Here is a 22280-nt window from a genome sequence, read left to right as displayed (position 1 = left end):
CGGGGCAAATGAGCGTCAGTGTCTGAAGGGTCCGCAGTGTTTTTGGGTGGAGGCGCGCACTCCCGACCAGGAAGCCTCACCTTCTGTTCCGGGATGGCTTTCTCCGCGGACGGCGGCCCGGGGCACGTGACCGCCGATCCGGATCGGAACCCTTCAGCCGCACGTGTCGCTCTGCTGCCGTTGAAGCCGACCCAGAGACGGTGATGAGATGAACGCCCAAAACGCCGTGAAGGTGGTTTATCCTCCTTTTGAAGAAGTGATCGTCCCCCTCCGTCATCCGGTCATTGGGTGGAAGCACGTTGCCGCTAACAAACACACAACACTGCTGTTCAAGCACCGCTTTGACAGGAATTCTGCGCCGCTTCATTCAAGCCCCGTATGTGGTCTGACCTTGTTTTTGACGCTCAAGTCAAGGTGTTCGACTTGATCTTCGCCCTCGTTCTGGGCATCAACGCATATTGTCATCAACCCTAATGTTTGGCATTTGGATGCATTTCACTTTGGTAAATCAAGCTTTAATAAGCCAACCCCACCCAAAAAGCAACAAGCGACGCTCCACCGACAAACGATGCGTCCGTAGTGAATAAAACCTGGAAATGATTCAGGAGTCGGGAGTCAGTCCACCTTAAGAGAAATACAATCACTACAATCACTGAGAACTCTGTGATGTGCAACGACAGGCGAAGACATTTTTGGGGTGGTTGACATTGACTGCGACTGCTCCCCACGCTGCCTTCCTCCATATTAAACCATTTTGACAGAACTGAACGACTTCTGTAAAGACCTTTTCCGAACGTTCCTGGAAAGACCTGGAAGGGAAAGTCGCCTTTTCCTCTTCCCCGTCACAATATTTCACATGGTACAATATTCCTGATTCTCATTTCCCTGGAAAGTCCCTGTGTCCCCTGGGTGCGGCGGGCGGAGTCGGCTGTTCCCTCTTTTCTCGCCCCAATTGTAAATTCTCCGCCCTTCAAAGACATCCAGCGTCACCCCCACCTCCTCCAACACATTACATAATTCACCTTGCCGTAATTACCGCTAACCCCCCCGAGAGCCGCCATGACGGCCGTGGATTAAATGCCCCCCCCCCCCCCCCGGCCCCTTCCGCGCTCCCCTCCGCCCGTCAGCCTTAAAGGATCAGTTGAAGGTGCCTCACCCCGGGTGGTGTTAAAAGGTCATTTGCCATCGTTTGGAGCTGAGCACTCTCCTGCTGAGCAGCGTAGCGCTCGGAGCTTCAATGCACTTCAATGGGGCAAATGATGACACTTAGGAGCTTTAATCTGCTTGTGGAAAACAGGAAGCGCTCGTCATCGTCAGCATCGTCAACATCAGCGCAGCACATCCAGAGTGTGACGTTGCTACGGCACATTGCCAGGAGGAAGGGACGCAACTTCCTGTTCCTGGTCTCTTATTTCCTGTTGTCTAGTCTCTAACTTCCTATTTCCAGTTTCTTACTTTCCCTTTTTCCAGCCTCTTACTTCCTGCTTATAGTCGCTTTTGAGGCTCTGACTTCCGGTTTCTCGCCTCTTACCTCCTGTTTCTAGTCTCTTACTTCCTGTTGCTTGTAGTCTCTTACTTCCCGTTCCCAGCCTCTCACTTATTTTTCCTTCTGTTTTTAGTATGTTTCAAGTGTCTTACTTCCTGTCCTACTAGTCTTTTACTGTATTTTCAATTTTCTAGTCTCCTACTTCCGTTTTTCGAGTCTCCTACTTTCTTTTTCTAGACTCTTTCTTCTCGTTTCAAACCTCTTACTTCCTCTTTCTTGTCTCTTATTTCCCATTTGCTAGTCTCTTACTTCCTGTTTCTAGACCCTTATTTCTTGTTTCTAGTCTCTACCTTCCTGAATCGAGTCTCTTACATCCTGTTTCTAGTCTCTTAATTCTTCTTTTCTAGTCTCTTATTTCCTGTTTCTAGTCTCTTACGTCCTGTTTTGAGTCTCTTACTTCCTGTTTCTACTCTCTTCGGCCGTTTCTCAATACCAAGTACGCGAAGTCCGGACTTGCAGAACTTGGTAGTTCAGACTTGGCAAGTTGGACTGGGGAGTACAGACTCCCGGGGACCAATACCATGACCACCACTTGGTGCGAAAAGCATTGTGGGATACTTATATATCCCAAGTCCACACAAGTCACCACCCATGCATCCTCCATAAAATGGGCGGAGCAAGTCCACATCCTGGCATTTGGACTGGACTTGGCTTGATGCGGACTTTGAATTGGAACAGTACTTGGGCTGCGACTGATGACGTTTCACAAGTACACAAGTACACAAGTACACACAAGAGCACAAGTACAGACAAGAACACAAGTACAGACAAGAACACAGGTACAGACAAGAACACAAGTACAGACAAGAACACAAGTACACATAAGAACACAAGTACACACAAGAACACAAGTACACACAAGAACACAAGTACAGACAAGAACACAAGTACAGACAAGAACACAAGTACACACAGGAACGCACATTGAGAAAGGGCCTATCTTTCCATTTGCTGTTCTCTTACTTCCTGTTTCGAGTCTCTTACTTCCTGTTTCGAGTCTCTTACTTGCTGCTGGGTGTGTGTGTGTGATATGAATATGAATCATAACTTTGTTCATTTGAATTGAATCAAAATCTTGTTTTGACAAAGAGAATTTTGAAAGAGCTTTGAATTCTACTTCCAACAGCAGCATTCTTCCTCTTCCTCCTCCTTCCTTCTCTTCCTCCTCCTTCTCTTCCCTCCTGCTGTTCTGCTCGCACTCAAGAAATGTACCAACCTTTCTACCTCTCTCCTCTGCTTTCTCTCTCCCCCTCCCTCCTCCCCCTCGCCTCCCCTTGCTCCGCCCTCCCCTCCACCCACCCCTCCCTCCTCCCCCTCGCCTCCCCTCGCTCCGCCCTCCCCTCCACCCACCCCTCCCTCCTCCCTTTCTCCTCTTTTTTCTGATGTTGGAGTTTGCTGTTCCCCGGTGTCCTTCTCTCACCCTGAGGCCTGACTCCCCCATCGCTCTACAGGCACCCTCATCCCTCCATCCATCCCCCCACCCACCCATCTGCTACTATCCCTCTATCCTCCATCCATTCCTCCATCATATATCCATCCATCCATCCATCCATCCATCCATATATCCATCCATCCATCTATCCCTCCATCCAGCCATCCACCCATCCATCCATCATCCATCCACCCACCCATCCATCCATCCATCCACCCACCCACCCATCCATCCATCCATCCATCCACCCACCCACCTATCCATCCACCCATCCATCATCCATCCATCCCTCCATCCATCTAACCCTCCATCTATCATCCATCTACCCATCCACCCATCTACCCATCCATGCATCCATCCACCCATCCATCCGTCCCTCCATCCATCCATCATCTATCCACCCATCTATCCATTCCATTAAAATTTGACCCAAAACAAAGTTTTGAACAAAGCAAAGCAGAGCAGTGAGTTACAGCCAGAAACATCAAGTATTCTCCATCAACGTGTATTTCATGTCATTTGAAGCAGACGCCGTCGTTCTCCTTCTCCTGCACTGAGCCATGTGCTGAGCCAAACAAACTCCACAAACACGAGTAATAAGAGTTTTGCTGCGGTGCTAGGGCACCACAGACCAGTGTAACATGAGGCCCTGGGTATTTAAATTTGCAGTCCAATTGTTAGGGTTAGTAGATGTCAGCAGGATATGGTTATTTAGGGTTAGATTAGTAGTTGTCAGCAGGTAAGGGGGATTTGGGGTTAGGTTAGTAATTGTCAGCAGGATATGGTTATTTAGGGTTAGATTAGTAGTTGTCAGCAGATTAAGGTTATTTGGGGTTAGGTTAGTAGTTGTCAGCATATTGGGGATTTTTGAGGTTAGGTAAGTAGTTGTCAGCAGGTTTATGTTATTTGGGGTTAGGTTTGTAGTTGTCAGCAGATAAGGGTTATTTACGGTTAGGTTTGTAGTTGTCAGCAGATAAGGGTTATTTAGGGTTAGGTTAGTAGTTGTCATCAGGTTAGGGTTATTTCGGATTAGGTTTGTAGTTGTCAACAGGTTAGGGTTATTTAGGATTAGGTTAGTAGTTGTTGGCCGGTTAGGGTTATTTAGGATTGGAGTAGTAGTTGTCGGCAGATTAGGGTTATTTAGGATTGGAGTAGTAGTTGTCGGCAGGTTAGGGTTATTTAGGATTGGAGTAGTAGTTGTCGGCAGGTTAGGGTTATTTAGGATTGGAGTAGTAGTTGTCGGCAGGTTAGGGTTATTTGAGGTTAGGTTCGTAGCTGTCATCAGGTTAGGGTAATTTAGGATTAGGTTAGTAGTTGTCGGCAGGTTAGGGTAATTTGAGGTTAGGTTAGTAGTTGGCATCAGGTTCGGGATATTTAGGGTTAGGTTAGTAGTTGTCAACAGGTTAGGGTAATTTAGGAATAGGTTAGTAGTTAGCAGGTTCTGGTTATTTGCGGTCTAGATCTTTGGCAGATATATATATATATATATATATATATATATATATGTATAAATATATATATATATAACTGAAGCCATAGACCATGTATTACATGGCAATCCTTCCAATGGCACTGGGTGTGACAGCCTAGTCTTCCTGTAATCCCTCTATTTGCTGCGTTTTGCTCTCCGCTACCCCCCGCTGTGCGCCGCATTCACTGATCCATCGCACACATCAAAGGGCTCAGGAGCGCCGCACGTTGCCTCACGGCAAGCGACAGGGAGGATGAGAAGGAGGAGAAGGAGAAGAGCTATTTCCTCTACGTCACCGGGAGAGAAAGACTGAGAAGTATCCAAGTTCATGGCCGACAGTGTACAGGGCCTGACTAACATGAGCCTTGGATACAGGCTTCAAGCCTCATCAGGGTGGGTCCATCCACTCCTGCGTCGACCTGATCCTGCACACCCGCGCCGTTGTTTTGGTCTTGGTTGGGGTTGGTCGCTTCCCTGGTCTGGAATCTTGATGCTGATCAATGGCCTCCTCGTAATGACTTCCTGTTAGAGCGATCCGTCTCCTCGCGGTGCGACCTCGCCGCTAATTTCCACCGGGCGACGGAAACCTCCGTTCTGCGTTAGCGCTTTCATCCTCTATGCCGGTTCCACCCCTCCACCCCTCCACCCCTCCACCCCTCCACCCCTCCACCCCTCCCTTCTATAATTACTGCGAGTCTTATCGTCCGAGCCTGTCCTCCTTCAATTGGTTCCCCCTCGCTTGCCCATCTCGCACGTTCTTTTTTTATCCTCCCCTCTCTCTCGCTCTTCTTTTCTCTCGCCCTGTATTTGTCTTCTTTTCTTTCATCATTTTACTGTGACTTCCTTCCTGGCATTTACATTTTTTTTCATCCCTTCTATCATTTATCTATCTGTCTGTCTGTCTTCCTGTCTGTCTGTCTGTCTGTCTGCCTGCCTGTCTGTCTGTCGTTCTCTCCCTGGGTTCCTCTGGTCGTGATGGACTCTCCCTCTCTTCCATTCATTATGGCTTCTCAGCCCATTTTTTCTCTCCTCCATCTCCCTCCTGTTTTTCTGTCTCTCTCTCGCTCTTTCTTTCATTCTCTATCTCATTATTTCTCCTCAGCCCCATTTTCTCTCTCTCTCCATTTGTTTTGTCAGTTAGACTCTCCATCTTTTCCTCACTCCTCCCACATTCTGGTATTTACTGTCTTTTACTCGCCATCCATCTCTGTCTCTCTCTCTCTCTCTGTCTCTCTCCCTCTCCCTGTCTCTCTCTCTCTCCATCCTCTGGCATCCTCCCCTCGCTTTCTTTTTCCCCCCTGGCCTCCTCCGTCGTTCTCCCCCTCCTTCTTTTTTGCCGTCCATTCCTCGCTCCGCGCCCGGCGGTGGGCGGCTCCGGCTTCACAAAATAAAAGTCCTCCTCAAATACTTTTACTTTGTGAAGCCAAAGCCTCTTTCTCTTTCTTCATCCTTCTCTCTCTCTCTCACATTCTCTCCATCATCTTTTCAACTTGTAATGTATATAATTGTACTTTTCACACGCTTGGTTTTTTGGTAAATGTCTTGTTTTTTTATCTCTTCTCCTTCATTTAACACTTTAGCGGCTGAGGTCGGTTTGAAGACAAATCGTTTGACGATTTAAAACTTGAAAAACTCGAAACGGTCCCCTCCGCTCGGCCGCCGCTGAAAACACAAACAAACAACACAAACGTTTAACCGTCCACGTTTTCTCCTTTATTGTTCTATCGACGTCAATACTCATTTTTATTGTAAATTATATTTTATATATTTGTTTGTTATTTATTTGCATGTTTCGTTCCGTGCACCACCTGTCGAGCTGAAGTCACCGTCAGGCTTTTAACCCTTCGCTGAACGAGATGTTCTTGATGCCCCCCCCCCGCAGGTGGCGCTGCAGGCGGCCAGCAGACCGTTCTCCATGAGGAGCGGGGGAAGATGCCGGCTCTGCCAGCGCTGCTGCTGCTGTCGATCCGCTTCCTGTTGGCCCTGCTGACGCTGGCTCCGCCCCCCGGCGGCCGCACCCACCCCCTGCCCGCGGTGCGCATGGGTGAGTCGCGGCGCCCCCGCCTCCCGTCCCCGCCTCCCGTCCCGGCCTCCTGTCCCAATTTCAGATTTTGAATTCGATGTCAGATGGAGTTTGTGGTTTAGGATCCTTGGAACGGAGAGAGGGAGGGATGAGTGTGTTCCCACTGCGTCAACACGGCGTGGAACCATGACAATATGTGGGTTGCTCACGCACACATATGTCCACACACACACACACACACACACACACACACATACACACACATTTAAACACACATAAACACACACACATATGTCCACACACACACACACACACACACACACACACACACACACACATACACACACATACACACACATACACACACATTGAAACACACATAAACACACACACATATGTCCACACACACACACACACACACACACACACACACACACACACACACACACACATTTGGGGCGACGGTGGCGCGGGAGGCGGAGCTGGCCGTCCGGCAATCGGAGGGTTCCTGGTTCGATTCCCGGCTCCTCCTGGCAGCGCGTCGCAGCGTCCTTGAGCAAGGCACTTAACCCCCAACTGCTCTCGATGAGCAGGCTTGCGCCTGACACCGTGGGCGCCGCCATCGGTGTGTGTATGTGTGAATGTGTGTGTGAATGTGTGTGTGAATGTGTGTGTGAACGGGTGAAGCCCTGTGTAGGAAAGCACCATTTGAATAACCACCGTCCGCTCACGTGTGCGCGCTGTCGAAGGAGCCTGCTTCTGTTTCTGGAGGCAGCAGTTTGTCCTTTTTATTCTCCCTCTTTCCAGCCCTAGACTTCCACACACACACACACACACACACAAACAGACACCGCTTGGTTGCAGCCTGGTTGTGGCCTGGTCGGGTGCTCACAGGGACAGGGAGAGACAGCCACACATCTGCCGTTTGTTGCCAGGACAACATGGTTCAGTCATTTTGTAGCCGAGTGATAATGATCCGCACGGTGGGATGTACCAGACACACACCAACAGCGGCTGCCGCCCGGGCAACTGGGCCCACCAGGTGCCAGACCGTGGCCCCAAGCCACCCCCGCAGGGCCCTACGTCAGCGCCGTGGATAGCGTTTGATGAAGGACCCGAACACAGGAAGCCACTCGGGGGCCACTTCACAAACATGCATCGCCGCCGCTCACTGCCCCACGAATGGCGCCAATTTGCGCCGGCTGTCTGCACTCCTTCAGTGTCCGATGCACAAAAGATACCGCGCTGTGATTTATGATCGCAATGACTATGTGGCAAAGTAAATAATCGGAGTCAGAGAGGGCGGGGCTGCTTTTACTTTGTTTTTAGGTTCATGTGCAGGGACGATAAAACATTTCGATAGTAGTTGTAAATCTATTACAGTTAATTTATTACATCAATAAAATGTGTATATATTAAAACATTAACTGAATAAGTTCTAGTCTTAATATTACAACGTAGAAATTGATGTTATTTTAATATATATTTTACTGTGCCAAGTTCCGGGCCGCTGCTCCCGAGGCCACGGCCTGCGGAGGTGTCCGTGGTTCTGCAGGTTCGATGCCATCTGTGGTTCAATGCCAGTTTTGACCCTTATCGCTACGCCCTCTGACTTTGAGTTGTTTTTTCGATTTCTTTTGAGTTCAACAGGAATCATGGAACCATTTTCGTCAACGTTAGTAACGTCTTATTTGTACAAACTATTGAAAGTTTCAACAAGTTGCATTAGAGTGCGTTTTGAAAACCACGATGGACTGTTGGTTCCGCTACCTACAGACGCCGTGACGTAATAACAATTATAATAAAAATGTTAAAATAGTATTTACAGTTCACTGGAAAGTCTGGGCGTGGCACCTCTTATAAATGCGCTTCAGTTGCACAAGCTCTGCAGACCTTTCCCTTTGTTTGTCTCGTGCAGTTACCACCAAATGTATGAATAATACCTCATTTAAATACGTGCAATAGCACCGGCGCACCATCACGCGCTCTGCAGGGCAGTGCAGTTATCGTTGTGAATTAAACGTTTTGTTTTTCCATGTTCGTGCAGAACACGTTGAAGTGATTATTTCCTGCTTTATTTCCACTTGATATGAGGTGGGGAGGAAGGACCGCTCAGATGGGCTTTTATCTTGGAATACGAGACTTGGGCTTTAAGTTCCGATTTGGTAACGAGCATAATGACAGAACCGTAATGAACGGATTACAGCGTGCGAAATTTACATCATGACGATTACCACTTCCTCTGCTTTGCGCAGTCCTTTGTTTTCACACAGATTTTTAGTCGAATTCTGTCATTACCAGACACAGGATGAAAGCACAAACATACGATGGTGTATTGGGGTGTGAGAGTTTCTTCCCACAGTTAAGGGTTCAGGGAGGGAGACTTTCTGGCCCTGGTGCACCAACATGGCTTGAGTTCTATTGTCCATTTCAGTCTGGAACGCAGGTCACAATTATATATATATATATATATATATATATATATATATATATATATATATATATATATATATATCTGAGGATCTATTCTAATATTTGTTAATAGTCCTCTCGGGCGCAGGAGGAATAGTGTTCCACTCTTGGGCTGCTCACGACCCCATGCGCCGATCTCCTCTGTAAGACAGACAAAAACATTAAGAAAACTCCCTGCCTCGAGGCAGCTTGGTTGCCGCGGGAAAAGGTAAACGCGGCCGGTGCTTGACCACGCCCCTTTGTCCGCCACATGCCCCCACCGCCCGCCTTAGGCCGGGAGCTGTCCGGCCGACAGTCGACTCCCCTCCCGTACCCCCTGGAGCGGGAGAGAAAGTCAGCCATGACGAAATACGCCGCCGGCCTGTGGACCACCCAGAAGTTAAAGGGCTGGATAGCCAGGTACCACCGGGTGATCCGGGCGTTTGTGTCTTTCATGCCGTAGAGCCACTGCGACGGTGCGTGGTCCAAATAGAGGGTGAAGGCTCGTCCCAGGAGGTTGTAGCGGAGGGAACCGACTGCCCATTTGATTGCTAAATATTCCTTCTCCACTGTGCTGTACCCCGACTCCCGCTCTGAGAGCTTGCGGCTGAGGTACAGCACCGGACGCTTGGTCCCCTCCACCTCCTGGGACAGGACTGGGCCCAGTCCTCTGTTCGACGCATCGGTCTGCAGACAGAAAGGGAGAGAGAAGTTAGGGTTAAACAGCACTGGCTCCCCACAGAGAGTTGACTTTACCCTTGCAAACGTCTGCTGACCACTGGACCAGATCTGGAGCCCCTTTTCGAGTGAAGTCTGTCAAGGGGCTGGTTAGCTCTGAAAAGTTGGGGACAAACCTCCTATAGTAGCCGTACTATAGTACTATAGTACTAGGACCTAGACTGCATGCTGAACAGAGCTTTCGATTTCAAAATAACCTTTCCCTAGTGGTTTAGCTCTATGGTTGCAAAAGCAAAACTGCGAAGCTGCACTGACTCAACTGACTGATGTTTGCAGCAGAACAGCGTCAACTCTACGTCGTGACCGAAGGTTCGACTCCTTTTTTTAGAGTCGTTCTTGACGAGTCACTCTTAAAAAAGAGCCGTCCAATTTGTCTGAGTGGCGGTGGCTTTGGTTTTGAGGTGAGGGAGGACTTTGTGAAGCCACGGAATTGGACTGGTTTAATACCGTCAAAATGATTATTTGAGGTGGAAGGCAAAGAGTTTATCATTCAGTGTTGCATCTCTAACTATTCTGCAAATCCACAACTAACTATTCTGCAAATCCACAACTAACTATTCAACAACTAACTAACTATTCGACAAGTCCACAACTTATTATTCATCAACTAACTAACTTTTCTACAAGTCCACAACTACTTACAATTCTACAAGTCCATAACTCACTATTCAACAACGAACTAACTGTTGTAAAAGTCCACAACTAACTATTCAACAACTAACTTACTATTCTACCATTCCACAACTAATGATTCAATAACTAACTGACTAACTGACTAACTAACTGTTCTACAAGTCCACATCTAACTATTCAACAACTAACTAACTGTTGTACAAGTCCACAACTAACTATTCCACAACTAACTATTCAACAACTAACTAACTAACTGACTAACTAACTAACTAACTAACTAACTAACTAACTAACTAACTAACTAACTAACTGTTCTACAAGTCCACAACTAACTATTCAACAACTAACTTATTATTCTACAAGTCCATCTGACGCCAGTGTGGTCCTTTTAAACAAACGAAATCCCAGACACAACAAAACAACACCCGGTAGTGTAGTTGTGTGTATTTGAGTGTGTGTAGTTGTGTGTAGTTGTGTGTTTGTGTGTAGTTGCATGTATTTGCGTGTGTGTAGTTGTGTGTAGTTGTGTGTGTGTGTAGTTGTGTGTAGTTGTGTGTTTGTGTGTAGTTGTGTGTATTTGCGTGTGTGTAGTTGTGTGTAGTTGTGTGTATTTGCGTGTGTGTAGTTGTGTGTAGTTGTGTGTGTGCGTGTGTGTAGTTGTTGTTGACTGTGTCTGGCTTCTCATCTCACCACCACTGCAGCAGGGCATTCTGGGTAGCACGGGGCTCTGCAGCAGGGCCTGAGCAGAACGAGCTCGAGCTCCTCCGGGAGGCGTCTGCGTCCACTGGCAAATGATCCGTTAATAGCGAACAAATCTCCAGAGGGAGTCGCTCCGGCCAACGAGTAGGGTATAGTCTGGCAGACGGACGGTCGCCGGTTCGATTCCCGGCCCATCCCGGCCGATCTGCCGAGGACCCCTCGAGAGAGGCAGGCACCTCGCCCCCAAACGCTCCCGACGAGCCGGCGGTCCCCTCGCCCGGCAGACTCTGCCGCTGACGTCAGGGTCTAGAGCGGCGCTGACTGAATGACGTCCATCCACCATCTGAAAAGGTGGAGGCGCTTGTCATCGTAATTCATCTTAGACGGGACCGTTTCAATATTTTCCACAGAATCAAATGATTGAAACGACCGCATCGAAGGTCGGAGGAAACAAACTCATCTTTTCACGGAGTCAATCGGAAAGAGCCAAAAAGAGCCGAACTGTTTGTCACCGTTCATCAAAGTCGACGTCGGGCTGGGAGTGTCCCCGGACGAAGCAGGGCTCGTGCGGCTGACTTCCTAACCCCAACCCCAACCCTAGCCCCTCATCGATAGAATGTCATGCTAACTGTGTTAGCTCGATGCTAAAGGGCTGCGGAGGGGTCGAGGTGAAATGAGGGCGACATGACTTCCAGCGCCTCAAAGGTTTTTTAGAAGCATCAGGGAGACATTAACAAACACAACAGGGAGGCGTTAGTTCTTAATGCTACGTTAAACCAACTGAATCAAACCGACAACCAGTCGGAAAACTGAACAAATCAATGACTCGGGAAGAGCTGACTCTCCAAAAAGAGAAGAACTTTTCATCGCTGTAAAGAACACACCGTCTCTCCATCACCCACGCCACCGTTCTGACCTTCTGTTGTTGTTCCTCTCCCCCCGGCGCCCTCCAGCAGCCATCTTGGACGACCAGTCGGAGTGCGGGCGCGGCGAGCGCCTGGCGCTAGCACTGGCCCGGGAGAACATCAACAGCCTGATGGGGGAGACGTCGCAGGCACGGGTGGAGGTGGACGTCTACGAGCTGCTGCAGGACTCCCAGTACGACACCACCGAGACCAGTGAGTACTGGAGAACCAGCCGAATCAGCCAAACAAATCAGTCAGAGACATCAGCCTCATCTGTCAAACCGGTCAAACTACCAAATCAGTCAAACCAGCCTTATCAGCGAAATCACATAAAATCAGCCAAATCAGTCAAACCAGTTAAACCAGTCAAATGCCCCAATCAGCCAAACCAGTCAAATCAGTCTAGTGCAGTGCAGTATTGTGTTTTCTGGCTCCTCCACTGATCTGGAGTCTGAATTCAGCTGAATCTGTGCTAAAGCTCTGCGCTCCAGCAGTAAAGTGGAAAGAGGTCAGGTCGTGAAAATCATCATTATTCAGCTCGTTGGATGATTTCATATGATAAAAAACATGGTACATTACATCGCCTTCAGGTATTTAGACCTTTAAAACAAATTACAACTTACAAATGGGGTCTTGGTATTAAAATGTTGAGTTATTGTGATTTTTTATTTTTGTGATTTTTTTATTATTGAGAGCTGAGTTATTGTGATTTTCAGTTATAATAATTTTGACTGTGATCTTTGGTTATTATAATATTGGGTTATTGTAATTTTTGGTTATTATGATTTAGAGTTATTATGATTTTGATTTATGGTTATTGTGATTTTTGGTAATTATGATTTTGGCTGATTTATGGTAAATTTTGAATTGTGATTTTATTTTTGCTACTACTACTACTAATAATAATAATAAGTAATGGGATTTTTGATTATTATGATTTTGATTGTGATTTTTGGTGATCGGGATTTTGAGTTATTGTAATCTTTGATTATTGTGATTTTGAGTTATTATTATTTAGATTTTAATTGTTGGTTATTATTATTTTTGGTTATTGTGATTTTGAGTTATTGTGATTTTGGAGTTGTTGTTCCATAAACAGGACATTAAGCTGTGAGGAGGGTTATATTTGGTCGTAGGTCCCTGTTTCTGATAGTCACAAAATCAAATATCATCATTTCTTTGACAAATACCACAGTATCCATTGTTTGCTTGTTTGCTGGTGAATGTCGGTGCTTTATTTACATTCTTTTAAGATATTTCCGCACAATGACCAGTCGTTAGTGTTGCGGATGATCCGATCGCTTAGAAAACCTACAACTCTCACTCCACCGCCCGTTCATTCCTGGCCAGGTGAGATTTGAGTGTTTGGCGTCATGGCAACACCACGCCCGATCAGAGGCAGATTCCCATGTCGTCGTTCTGACCGCACCACCGCTCCCACGGCTCCGCTGGGGGCCGCCGCCGCGTCGCCGTCGTGGCTTTTTTTGCGAGTGACGTGACGGGCCGATCCCTGTCGGCCTCCCTCTCTCTTCCCCGTCAGTGTGTCAGATCCTTCCCAAGGGCGTGGTCTCGGTGATCGGCCCGGCCTCCAGCCCCGCCTCCGGCTCCACCGTCAGTCACATCTGTGGCGAGAAAGAGGTGAGTGCTCGAAACGCTGTTCATCTGGAAGGTGTCCGAAGAGGGGTGTGTTTATTTATTTATTTAAACTACAGGGAGCCTGGATCGGTGTGTTGCTTTACACACTTTACAAACTTAAGATAGAGAAATACCCCAATATATATATGTGGAGAAAATAGCAAAATTCTTAAATGAGAAAAAGTAATAATAAACTTGGAAAGTTGGACATTTAGAAAATAGCCAAGAATATCGAACATAAATTGCCTATTATATAAACAATACAGAAAAAAACAATAACTCATTTCATGCGCTGGATAAATTATAGTGATATGTCTAAGGTATAAATTAATTATATGAAATTACTAATTACTTACTATGTAATTATTAATATGTAATTACTAATTACTTACTATGTAACTATTGCTATGTCATTACTAATTCCTTACTATGTAATTATTACGGTCATTACTAATTACTTACTATGTAACTATTACTATGTCATTACTAGTTACTATGTAATTATTAACACCATTACTGATTACTTACTATGAAATTATTACTATGTAATTATTAATGTCATTACTAATGACTTATTATATAATTATTACTACTATTACTTACTATGTAATTATAAATATGTAATTACTTACTATCTAATTTTACCATGTCATTAGCTCAATGTCAGCTCAAGGCCATTACTGTGAGCGTTTAAATAAACAACACGAAATGATTATTTTGAAGGCAGAGCTTTTATTTTGAAATTGACCCTATAGTGCGTAAAACAGGTTAAATTCATGTGGAATCCGAGTATGAATAGTTTAAATCAAAGTGTCTCTTGTCGAGTTGGTCAGTTACTTTGACTTGATGTTTGTTTGTTCCAGTCTTTTGGGGGGTGAGGCAGTTCTTACAAGTATCATCGTCAAAATGTTTTTATTTTTGGTGGAATTTGGTGTCGAAATGAACGACGTTATGACCGGTACTTGAACTCACCACTTTCTTCCCACTGAACTTCTTCCTCTCGACAGGATAAGTGTTTTCTTTTCTTTTATTTATTCCTTTCACTCATCTGCCATTCTGGGAGAACACTTTGACTTCATTCGACTTCAATTCCAGCTTCACGACGTGTCCAGCTTGTCGTTGCCGTGGCGACGCTTCCATTGTGCGCCGACTGATGCTGCCGCTGAGCTGCTGAAAGTCCAATTCAGAGTCACCTGTGAACGTAGCACAGCGGGGCGCTCCGTGCTCCATCACCGTGGGGGCGCTCCGTGCTCCATCACCGTGGGGGCGCTCCGTGCTCCATCACCGTGGGGGCGCTCCGTGCTCCATCACCGTGGGGGCGCTCCGTTTTCCATCACTGCGGGGGCGCTCCGTGCTCCATCACCGTGGGGGCGCCCCGTGCTCCATCACCGTGGGGACGCTCCGTGCTCCATCACCATGGGGGCGCTCCGTGGTCCAGCACCATGGGGGCGCTCCGTGGTCCAGCACCATGGGGGCGCTCCGTGGTCCAGCACCATGGGGGCGCTCCGTGGTCCAGCACCATGGGGGCGCTCCGTGGTCCAGCACGGCGGGGGGCGACTCGGTTGCTGCAGCCAGTTGCGCAGCCAAACTGGACCTCCATTAAATGACGTTAAAGTTCAATGGAGGGGTGTGCTTTGTCTCTCTGTCGCCGTGTACTTTGTGGCTGCAGAAGTTCATCCCTTCAGCCTGGTTACAGTGTAATACTATGATGGGATGTTTGCTGCTGTGGGGGGGTTTCCTAAGCCACAACTAACGGGGGTTGTCATTGTGAAGTAGGGCTGCAGGGTTACGGCTGAAATGATAGTCACCCTTATTTTAGTCAATGCTGTGATCACCATGTAGTACCAAATATATTATGGCACTTTGTACATCAACAGAGAAACACCTTCACAGTAATAATACCTTTTATAAAGCTATAAATAAAGGCAAATGTATAAATCTTTGAATCAAAACAGGACTTTATTCACACAGATTTATTCTTCTCAAGAATGAATAACTTAAATAACCACACTGCGACAATTCCTCTAGGTTTTGTATTTATTAGACTGATCCTTCCTAAAGCAGGAAGGTGTGTTCCTCCAGTTTTAACCCATAAAAACAGTGTGTTTTTATTATTTTACATCTAGTCACTTTTTCTTAATTGAAGGAAACAAAACAGGCAGCGGTTACATGCTCTACGGTGGCGCACACTCTGGAACGTCTATAAATTCTGACAGTGATGTGACTGGGTTTTTGTTGCCGTAGTTATCCTCAGAAGCGTTTATATATTCATGATTTGAGTTGACTTGCTTTGTTTCATCCAACTGTCTTCTGGAAAAACGTTAACTTTGTTTTTCTCAAACAAAATGACGTTTAATAGTGATAGTGAAAATAATTCCTGTCACTTTGTAACCTCGTCTGGTTGGAGTTCTGGGTCTGAGATTCTGCCGGACCCCACTGTGAGCATTAAGGAGGTTCTGCCGGACCCCACTGTGAGCATTGAGGAGGTTCTGCCGGACCCCACTGTGAGCATTGAGGAGGTTCTGCTGGCGCAGGGGGAGCAGGTTGGACACAGTAATCTGTCCTTTGCCTCCGGGTTGAATTAAGCCACGGTGGCGTTTGTAAAGGAGGAGCGCTTGGTCTCCCAGTTAAGAGTCCCCGTTAATGACGCCGGTCTCCATGTGTACCCGCTGGCCACGCCCTCCACCCAGGTCACGGTGTCTGGAGTGCCCCCCCGTTGGTCCCCGACCAGGTGCCGGAGCGAGCGCTGCATGGCGAGCGGCTTTCCGAACCCTGAGTCTGGAATGTTAGAACGATCCGGCCCCTGGTGAGGGAGGCGTTGATGGTGATGATGACGCACAGAATTGAGAATTATACACATTCGAGCAAATCGAGGGTTATCTCGACCCTGATTCTGAAAAAGGGATTAAAACCGCCGTCACGCGGAGATGGCCGATGCCAACCGGGTGGGATGAGAAGAAGAGATACCGGTTTGAAAAAAAACAACACTTGACAGTCGTCAGGAAAGTGAACCCGTTTTCTTTCTTTTTACCGTTTTTTCTTTCCTCTTCTTCTCACATTTCCATGCAGCAGCTGAAGGTTGGATCTCTGAATATTAAATGTGGGAGACAGCAGCAGAAGAGGTCTTTGGCTCGGGCCTGGCGCCAGGATGAAGTCACTGAGGGGGCTGTTTTGTTTCGTTCAATTAGGAAACGGAGTCAATGAAATACATCTACAATAAAAATAAACACGATGCTTTTATTTTCTTTGTTTGGACAAAAGATCCCTGGAGCCGCTCTGATCGTAGTGGTTGAGAACCTCCGCTCTAGCCTGATGGCTGGGGCGGTGTCAGGGTCAGGTTTGAGGCCGGAGGATTCATCTTTTGTTTTGTCAATGTATATGCTCCCAATCTAGGCTCACAGAGGGTGAGGGTGGTAACATTGCAGCAGGGGGGGACCGGAACTGTATATTCCAGCGAGGAGCGCCGCAGAGTTTTATCCACCTGTATGTCTGAACTTACAGCGCAGCATGACCACATGGACACGTGGAGAACAAAACATGCTGCACACAGACAGTACACAAGGGTGGAGGTTTCAGACGGTAGGGTCAGCGCGGCTCGGCTGGACAGGCTTTACATATCACACGCACTCAGTTGCGGGTGACTAAACGGTTTCATTCACCCCGTAGGCTCCACTGATCATTACCTCGTCACCCTGGAGCTATGCACTGTACCCAGCACCAAGCCCTTCTCTTTTTGGCATTTTATTGTAAGTTGCTGCAGGACGGCACTTTTGGTGATAGTTTTAGGGATAGATCAGGGACATTGAGGGAAGCCTCCTCAGTGGCAGCGCCCCTGCGGAGCGGCAGGAGCTGAGCACTTTCCTCCAGGAGAGAGTGAAGGGTGCCATGATCAGGGCTCGCTACCTCAGCATCAGGGATATGGATATGGACGCCCCCAGCTCCTATTTCTTCAAACTGGAGAAAGCTGTTCAGCGGTCCAGACAGATGACCGGTCTCTGCCTTCTGGGTGGCAGGGTGAGCAGTGGGCAGCATACAGAGATGCGCCCGGGGACCAATTATAAATTGGTAAATTTACATCGCTGGTCATACAATGATGTTCTGCATGTTCCTTACTGATGTTACATGCAGGAAACCCCATGTTTTGGGTGAGGGTTCTTACTGATGTTACATGGAGGAAACCCCATGTGAGCACGGGGAGAACATGCAAACTCCACACTTAAAGGCCCCTCATTGGGAGATGTGTCCCGCCCGGCCAACATCGGCCGGGCGGGAATCAAACCCAGGACCTTCTCGCTGTGAGGCAGCAGTGCAATGCACTGTGCCACCGAGGCAAATGGTGTCCTCCCACACCGCCCTCTACCGGGCAGAGGACTGTGATGGAGAGTGTGCTGCCGAGCTTCTTCAGGGGCTGCCTCTGCTCGAGGTCGGGGATGCCTAGACGCTCACCTCTGCTGTGGGCCAGCTGGCGTCTGGGCGCGCTCCTGGAATAGACGGTCTGCCTCCAGAGTTCTACAAGCATTTCTGGAGCCTGATAGGAGATGATCTCCAGGTTCTGCTGGTGTCTGTGCAGACTGGTGGAGGCCGTTCTCCTGCTTTGTACAGACTATAAACCTTGATCCAAAGTCCTGGCCAATAGGCTGAAAGGAGTTTTAGATTTGTTGATTTTTAAAGACCAGTCCTATTGTGTACCAGGCAGATCTATTCAGAACTATGGTGTGGGGGGGGGGGGGGGGGGGGTGGTTGAAGCAGCCACACCTGTCCTGGGTCTAGGTGATTGGCTGCACACCTGTTGCTCGTTGGTTGGTTGGTCTAACAAGCAACAGGCAAAACCCCCATCCAGACACTCACTCAGGAGAGCAGCCCTTGTCATGACATGTCCATCTGCTCCGGGCTTGCTCCACCCAGCCCACTCTCTACAATTAGCTGGTGTGTTTCTACTCAATTGTCTGCGTCTCTATGTCGGGCCCTGAAAACGCCAATTGTGTGGTGTGTGGCAGGTGAATATGCCACAAGGACAATTCGTTTATATTGAGAGATTTGTTTGACATGTGAAATTTTGACGTAGATGTTGGTGTTTTATCTCTCGATCAGCGGAACGCCTTCAACTCTGTGTACAATGTTTGTTTTTATTTTCAACCTTCAAGTCTTTGGGCTTTGGAGAAGGTTTTTTTCAGTCTACAGGGTCGCTTTACAAAGGAGCATCATGCATCATCAAGGTGGGGGGGGGTGGGTCGTCCACTACCTGTTCAGAGAGCGATCAGACAGGGCTGGCCCACCACTGGACAACTTCACTCCCTGAACCGCTTTTAATTATTTTAGGTAATAGGCTGAGTGGGCTCTCCCTACCGGGGCTACCAAAGAGCCTCTGCGTTACACGGATGATATCTATGTTTTTATCAAGAACCAGGATGATGTCCAGAGGTGAGTAGTTTGTTCAGGTTTTTAACAGAAGGCCTCATCTGCGAAGGTAAACTGGGAGAAAAGTGAGGCCTTTCAGGTGGAAAGTGGGAGGAGAAGGTCATTCCCAGTTTTCCAGGGGGAGGAGAGGGATGAAGGTTTTCAGGGTGTTTTTAGGCTCAGGGGAATACCAGATGCAGAACTGGGAGGGCGTGGTGGAGAAGGTGCTTGCCAGAATGTCCAAATGAAAATGGCTGCTACCCCAGTTATAATACAGGGGGAGGGTTGTTAATAACTTGGTTGCCTCGACCTTGTGGCACAGACTGACCGTTCGACATCCACCCAGAGGCCTGCTAGAGGAGATCCAGAGGGCCATGGTGAACTTTTTCTGTTCTGGTCAGCACTGGATCAGAGCAGCAGCCCTATATCTACCGGTCCAGGAGGAGGGTCAAGGACCCATTGGTGTTGCATCCAGGGTCACTGCATTCAGCCTCCAGACAGCGCAGAGTCTGCTGTACTGCTCAATCAACTATATCATTAATATATAATAATAATAATAATAATTATTATTATTATTATTATTATTATTATTCACTAGCATTGCACACTCAGACTCATGTAGATACTTTCTCCGCCACTCCCCCCAGATCCCCCACGTGAAGATCGGTCCTGAGGAGACTCCCCGGCTCCCCTACCTGCGCGTGGCCTCGGTGACGCTGTATCCCAGCAACGAGGACCTGAGCCTGGCCATCGCCGCCATGCTGCGCTCCTTCAGCTTCCCCACGGCGAGCCTCATCTGCAGCAAGGCCGAGTGTGAGTCCCACTCCGGCCTAGGATCGGTCCCAGGCTCAGTCCTGGGCCGAGTCCCAGGCTGAGTCCCAGGCCGGGTCCCAGGCTCGGTCCCAGGCCGAGTCCCGGGCCTAGTCCCAGGCTGAGTCCCAGGCTAAGTCCCAGGCTCGGTCCCAGGCCGAGTCCCGGGCCGAGTCCCGGGCCGAGTCCCGGGCCGAGTCCCGGGCCGAGTCCCGGGCCGAGTCCCAGGCTCGGTCCCGGGCCGAGTCCCAGGCCGAGTCCCAGGCCGAGTCCCAGGCTCGGTCCCAGGCTGAGTCCCAGGCTGAGTCCCAGGCTGAGTCCCAGGCTCGGTCCCAGGCCGAGTCCCGGGCCGAGTCCCAGGCTGAGTCCCAGGCTGAGTCCCAGGCTCGGTCCCAGGCTGAGTCCCAGGCTGAGTCCCAGGCTGAGTCCCAGGCTCGGTCCCAGGCCGAGTCCCGGGCCGAGTCCCAGGCTGAGTCCCAGGCTGAGTCCCAGGCTCGTACTCAACCCAGTCCTGATGTTCTGAATAAATCGTTCTCGTTACTTTTTTCCGCAACAATCACAAAACAAACTCAAATGCCAAAAATCTGTAAGTCAAGCAGCCAGTCAGATCGTGTAACTAACCAGTCAGCCAACAGGTCCGTCAGCCAATGGAGCAGCTAGTTATTTAGCGCTCAGTCACAGCTCTTCCTTTGGGTCGCGACCAAGCAGAAGCAGACTCACGTCCGCTTCCTGTTTCCTGTCTGCCGGGCCCCGCCCCCCAGGCCTGCTGCGGCTGGAGGAGCTGGTGCGGCGCTTCCTGATCTCCCGCGACACCTTGTCGGTGCGGATGCTGGACGACGCCCTGGACCCCACGCCGCTGCTCAAGGAGATCCGCGACGACAAGGTGGCCACCATCATCATCGACGCCAACGCCTCCATCTCGCACCACATCCTGCGAAAGGTCAGAGGTCACGGTGCTTTATCACCTGTCTCTCAGGGCTGCAAAGGTCAGAGGTCACGGTGCTTTATCACGAAAACTCCCTCAGAACAACAAAACCCCGCCCCCTCCTCTTCCCTTCTTTCTTTGTTTCTACCCCCCTCCCCCCCCGTCCTCCCTCCCTCCCTCCCTCCTCCTCCCTCCTCAGGCCAGTGAGTTGGGGATGACGTCGGCGTTCTACAAGTACATCCTGACCACCATGGTGAGTCCCATCCCTCCTTCCCTCCTTTCTTTCCTTCTTTCCTTCTTTCTCTGGGATGTTCTGGATGGAAGCAGATCATTCTTGAAAGTTGAAAATGTCAAATGCAGCAGTGATGAGCCTGGAGAGCACACACACACACAGTACACAGACAGTACACACACAGTACACACAGTACACACACACTACACACACACACACACACACACACAGTACACACACAGTACACACACAGTACACACACAGTACACAGACAGTACACACACAGTACACACAGTACACACACAGTACACACACACACACAGTACACACACAGTACACAGACAGTACACACACAGTACACACAGTACACACACAGTACACACAGTGGAGGGTCGCCAAACGTTGGCATCATAATTGATATTTGACAAAACGTCCTAAAACTTCAATCACATCCATGAATTTATAAAAGAAGATCAAAGCTACTTCAAATGTCTCCGCTCAGTCACCAAGAGTACACGTCCTCCAAATATCTTCTATGTACTCTATATCTTATATGTACTCTATACCTTACATGTACTCTATACCTTACATGTACTCTATAGCTTTTATGTACTCTATACCTTATATGTACTCTATACCTTATATGTACTCTATATCCTATATGTACGTATATCTTATATGTACTCTATACCTTATATGTACTGTATATCTTCTATGTACTCTATATCTTATATATACTGTATATCTTATATAAACTGTATATCTTCTATGTACTCTATATCTTATATATACTGTATATCTTATATATACTGTATATCTTAAATATGCTGTAAATCTTATATGTACTCTATATCTTATATATACTGTATATCTTATATATACTGTATATCTTAAATATACTGTATATCTTATGTCACATTTACATTTACATTTAGTCATTTAGCAGACGCTTTTATCCAAAGCGACTTACAAGGGAGAATAACATTCAGCTACATTGCGACAGAGATTAGTGTAACAACAACATTGGTGTAACAATAAATACTGCAAGGTGGACTGTGTACTGTATATCTTATATATCTTATATATCTTAAATATACTGTATATCTTATGTGTACTGAATATCTTATGTCTACTGTATATGTTAAATATACTGTTTATCTATATTTTCAACACATTCAAGTACGTGAATATTAATCTACAGTATGTGTGTGTGCGTGTACACATATAGGTTTAGTTCATGTGTATAAACGTTTCAAACATTATTTGGGGTCTTGAATTTAGCAACCCTCCACCCAGAGACAACCCCCCACCACCCCCACCCGTCCCTCCGTCACCCCTGCCGTTGCCAAGGCGACAGTTGTGGCGGCAGGTTTGGGTTTGGAC

At 47.9% G+C, this 22280-nt stretch overlaps 1 protein-coding gene across 1 annotated transcript in view; it reads left to right on the top strand.

The window, feature by feature from the left end:
* Nucleotides 1–6381: 6381 nt before the first annotated feature.
* Nucleotides 6382–22280, top strand: part of LOC307240929 (glutamate receptor ionotropic, kainate 5-like) — a gene marked incomplete at both ends in the record, with an annotated part of 41593 nt that continues 25694 nt past the window's right edge. Inside the window, 6 exons of the mRNA XM_080014845.1 lie at nucleotides 6382–6493; nucleotides 11947–12111; nucleotides 13439–13536; nucleotides 19578–19743; nucleotides 20502–20680; nucleotides 20865–20918. Of these exons, the coding sequence (XP_079870971.1) occupies nucleotides 6382–6493; nucleotides 11947–12111; nucleotides 13439–13536; nucleotides 19578–19743; nucleotides 20502–20680; nucleotides 20865–20918 (774 nt within the window). The remainder of the gene's footprint in view (nucleotides 6494–11946; nucleotides 12112–13438; nucleotides 13537–19577; nucleotides 19744–20501; nucleotides 20681–20864; nucleotides 20919–22280) is intronic.

The sequence above is a fragment of the Zeus faber genome (genome assembly GCF_960531495.2).
Source record: "Zeus faber genome assembly, chromosome: 1".
Classification (NCBI taxonomy): Eukaryota; Metazoa; Chordata; class Actinopteri; order Zeiformes; family Zeidae; genus Zeus; species Zeus faber.
Note: the sequence above shows the minus strand (reverse complement) of the source record. Positions and strands in the feature narration are given on the sequence as shown.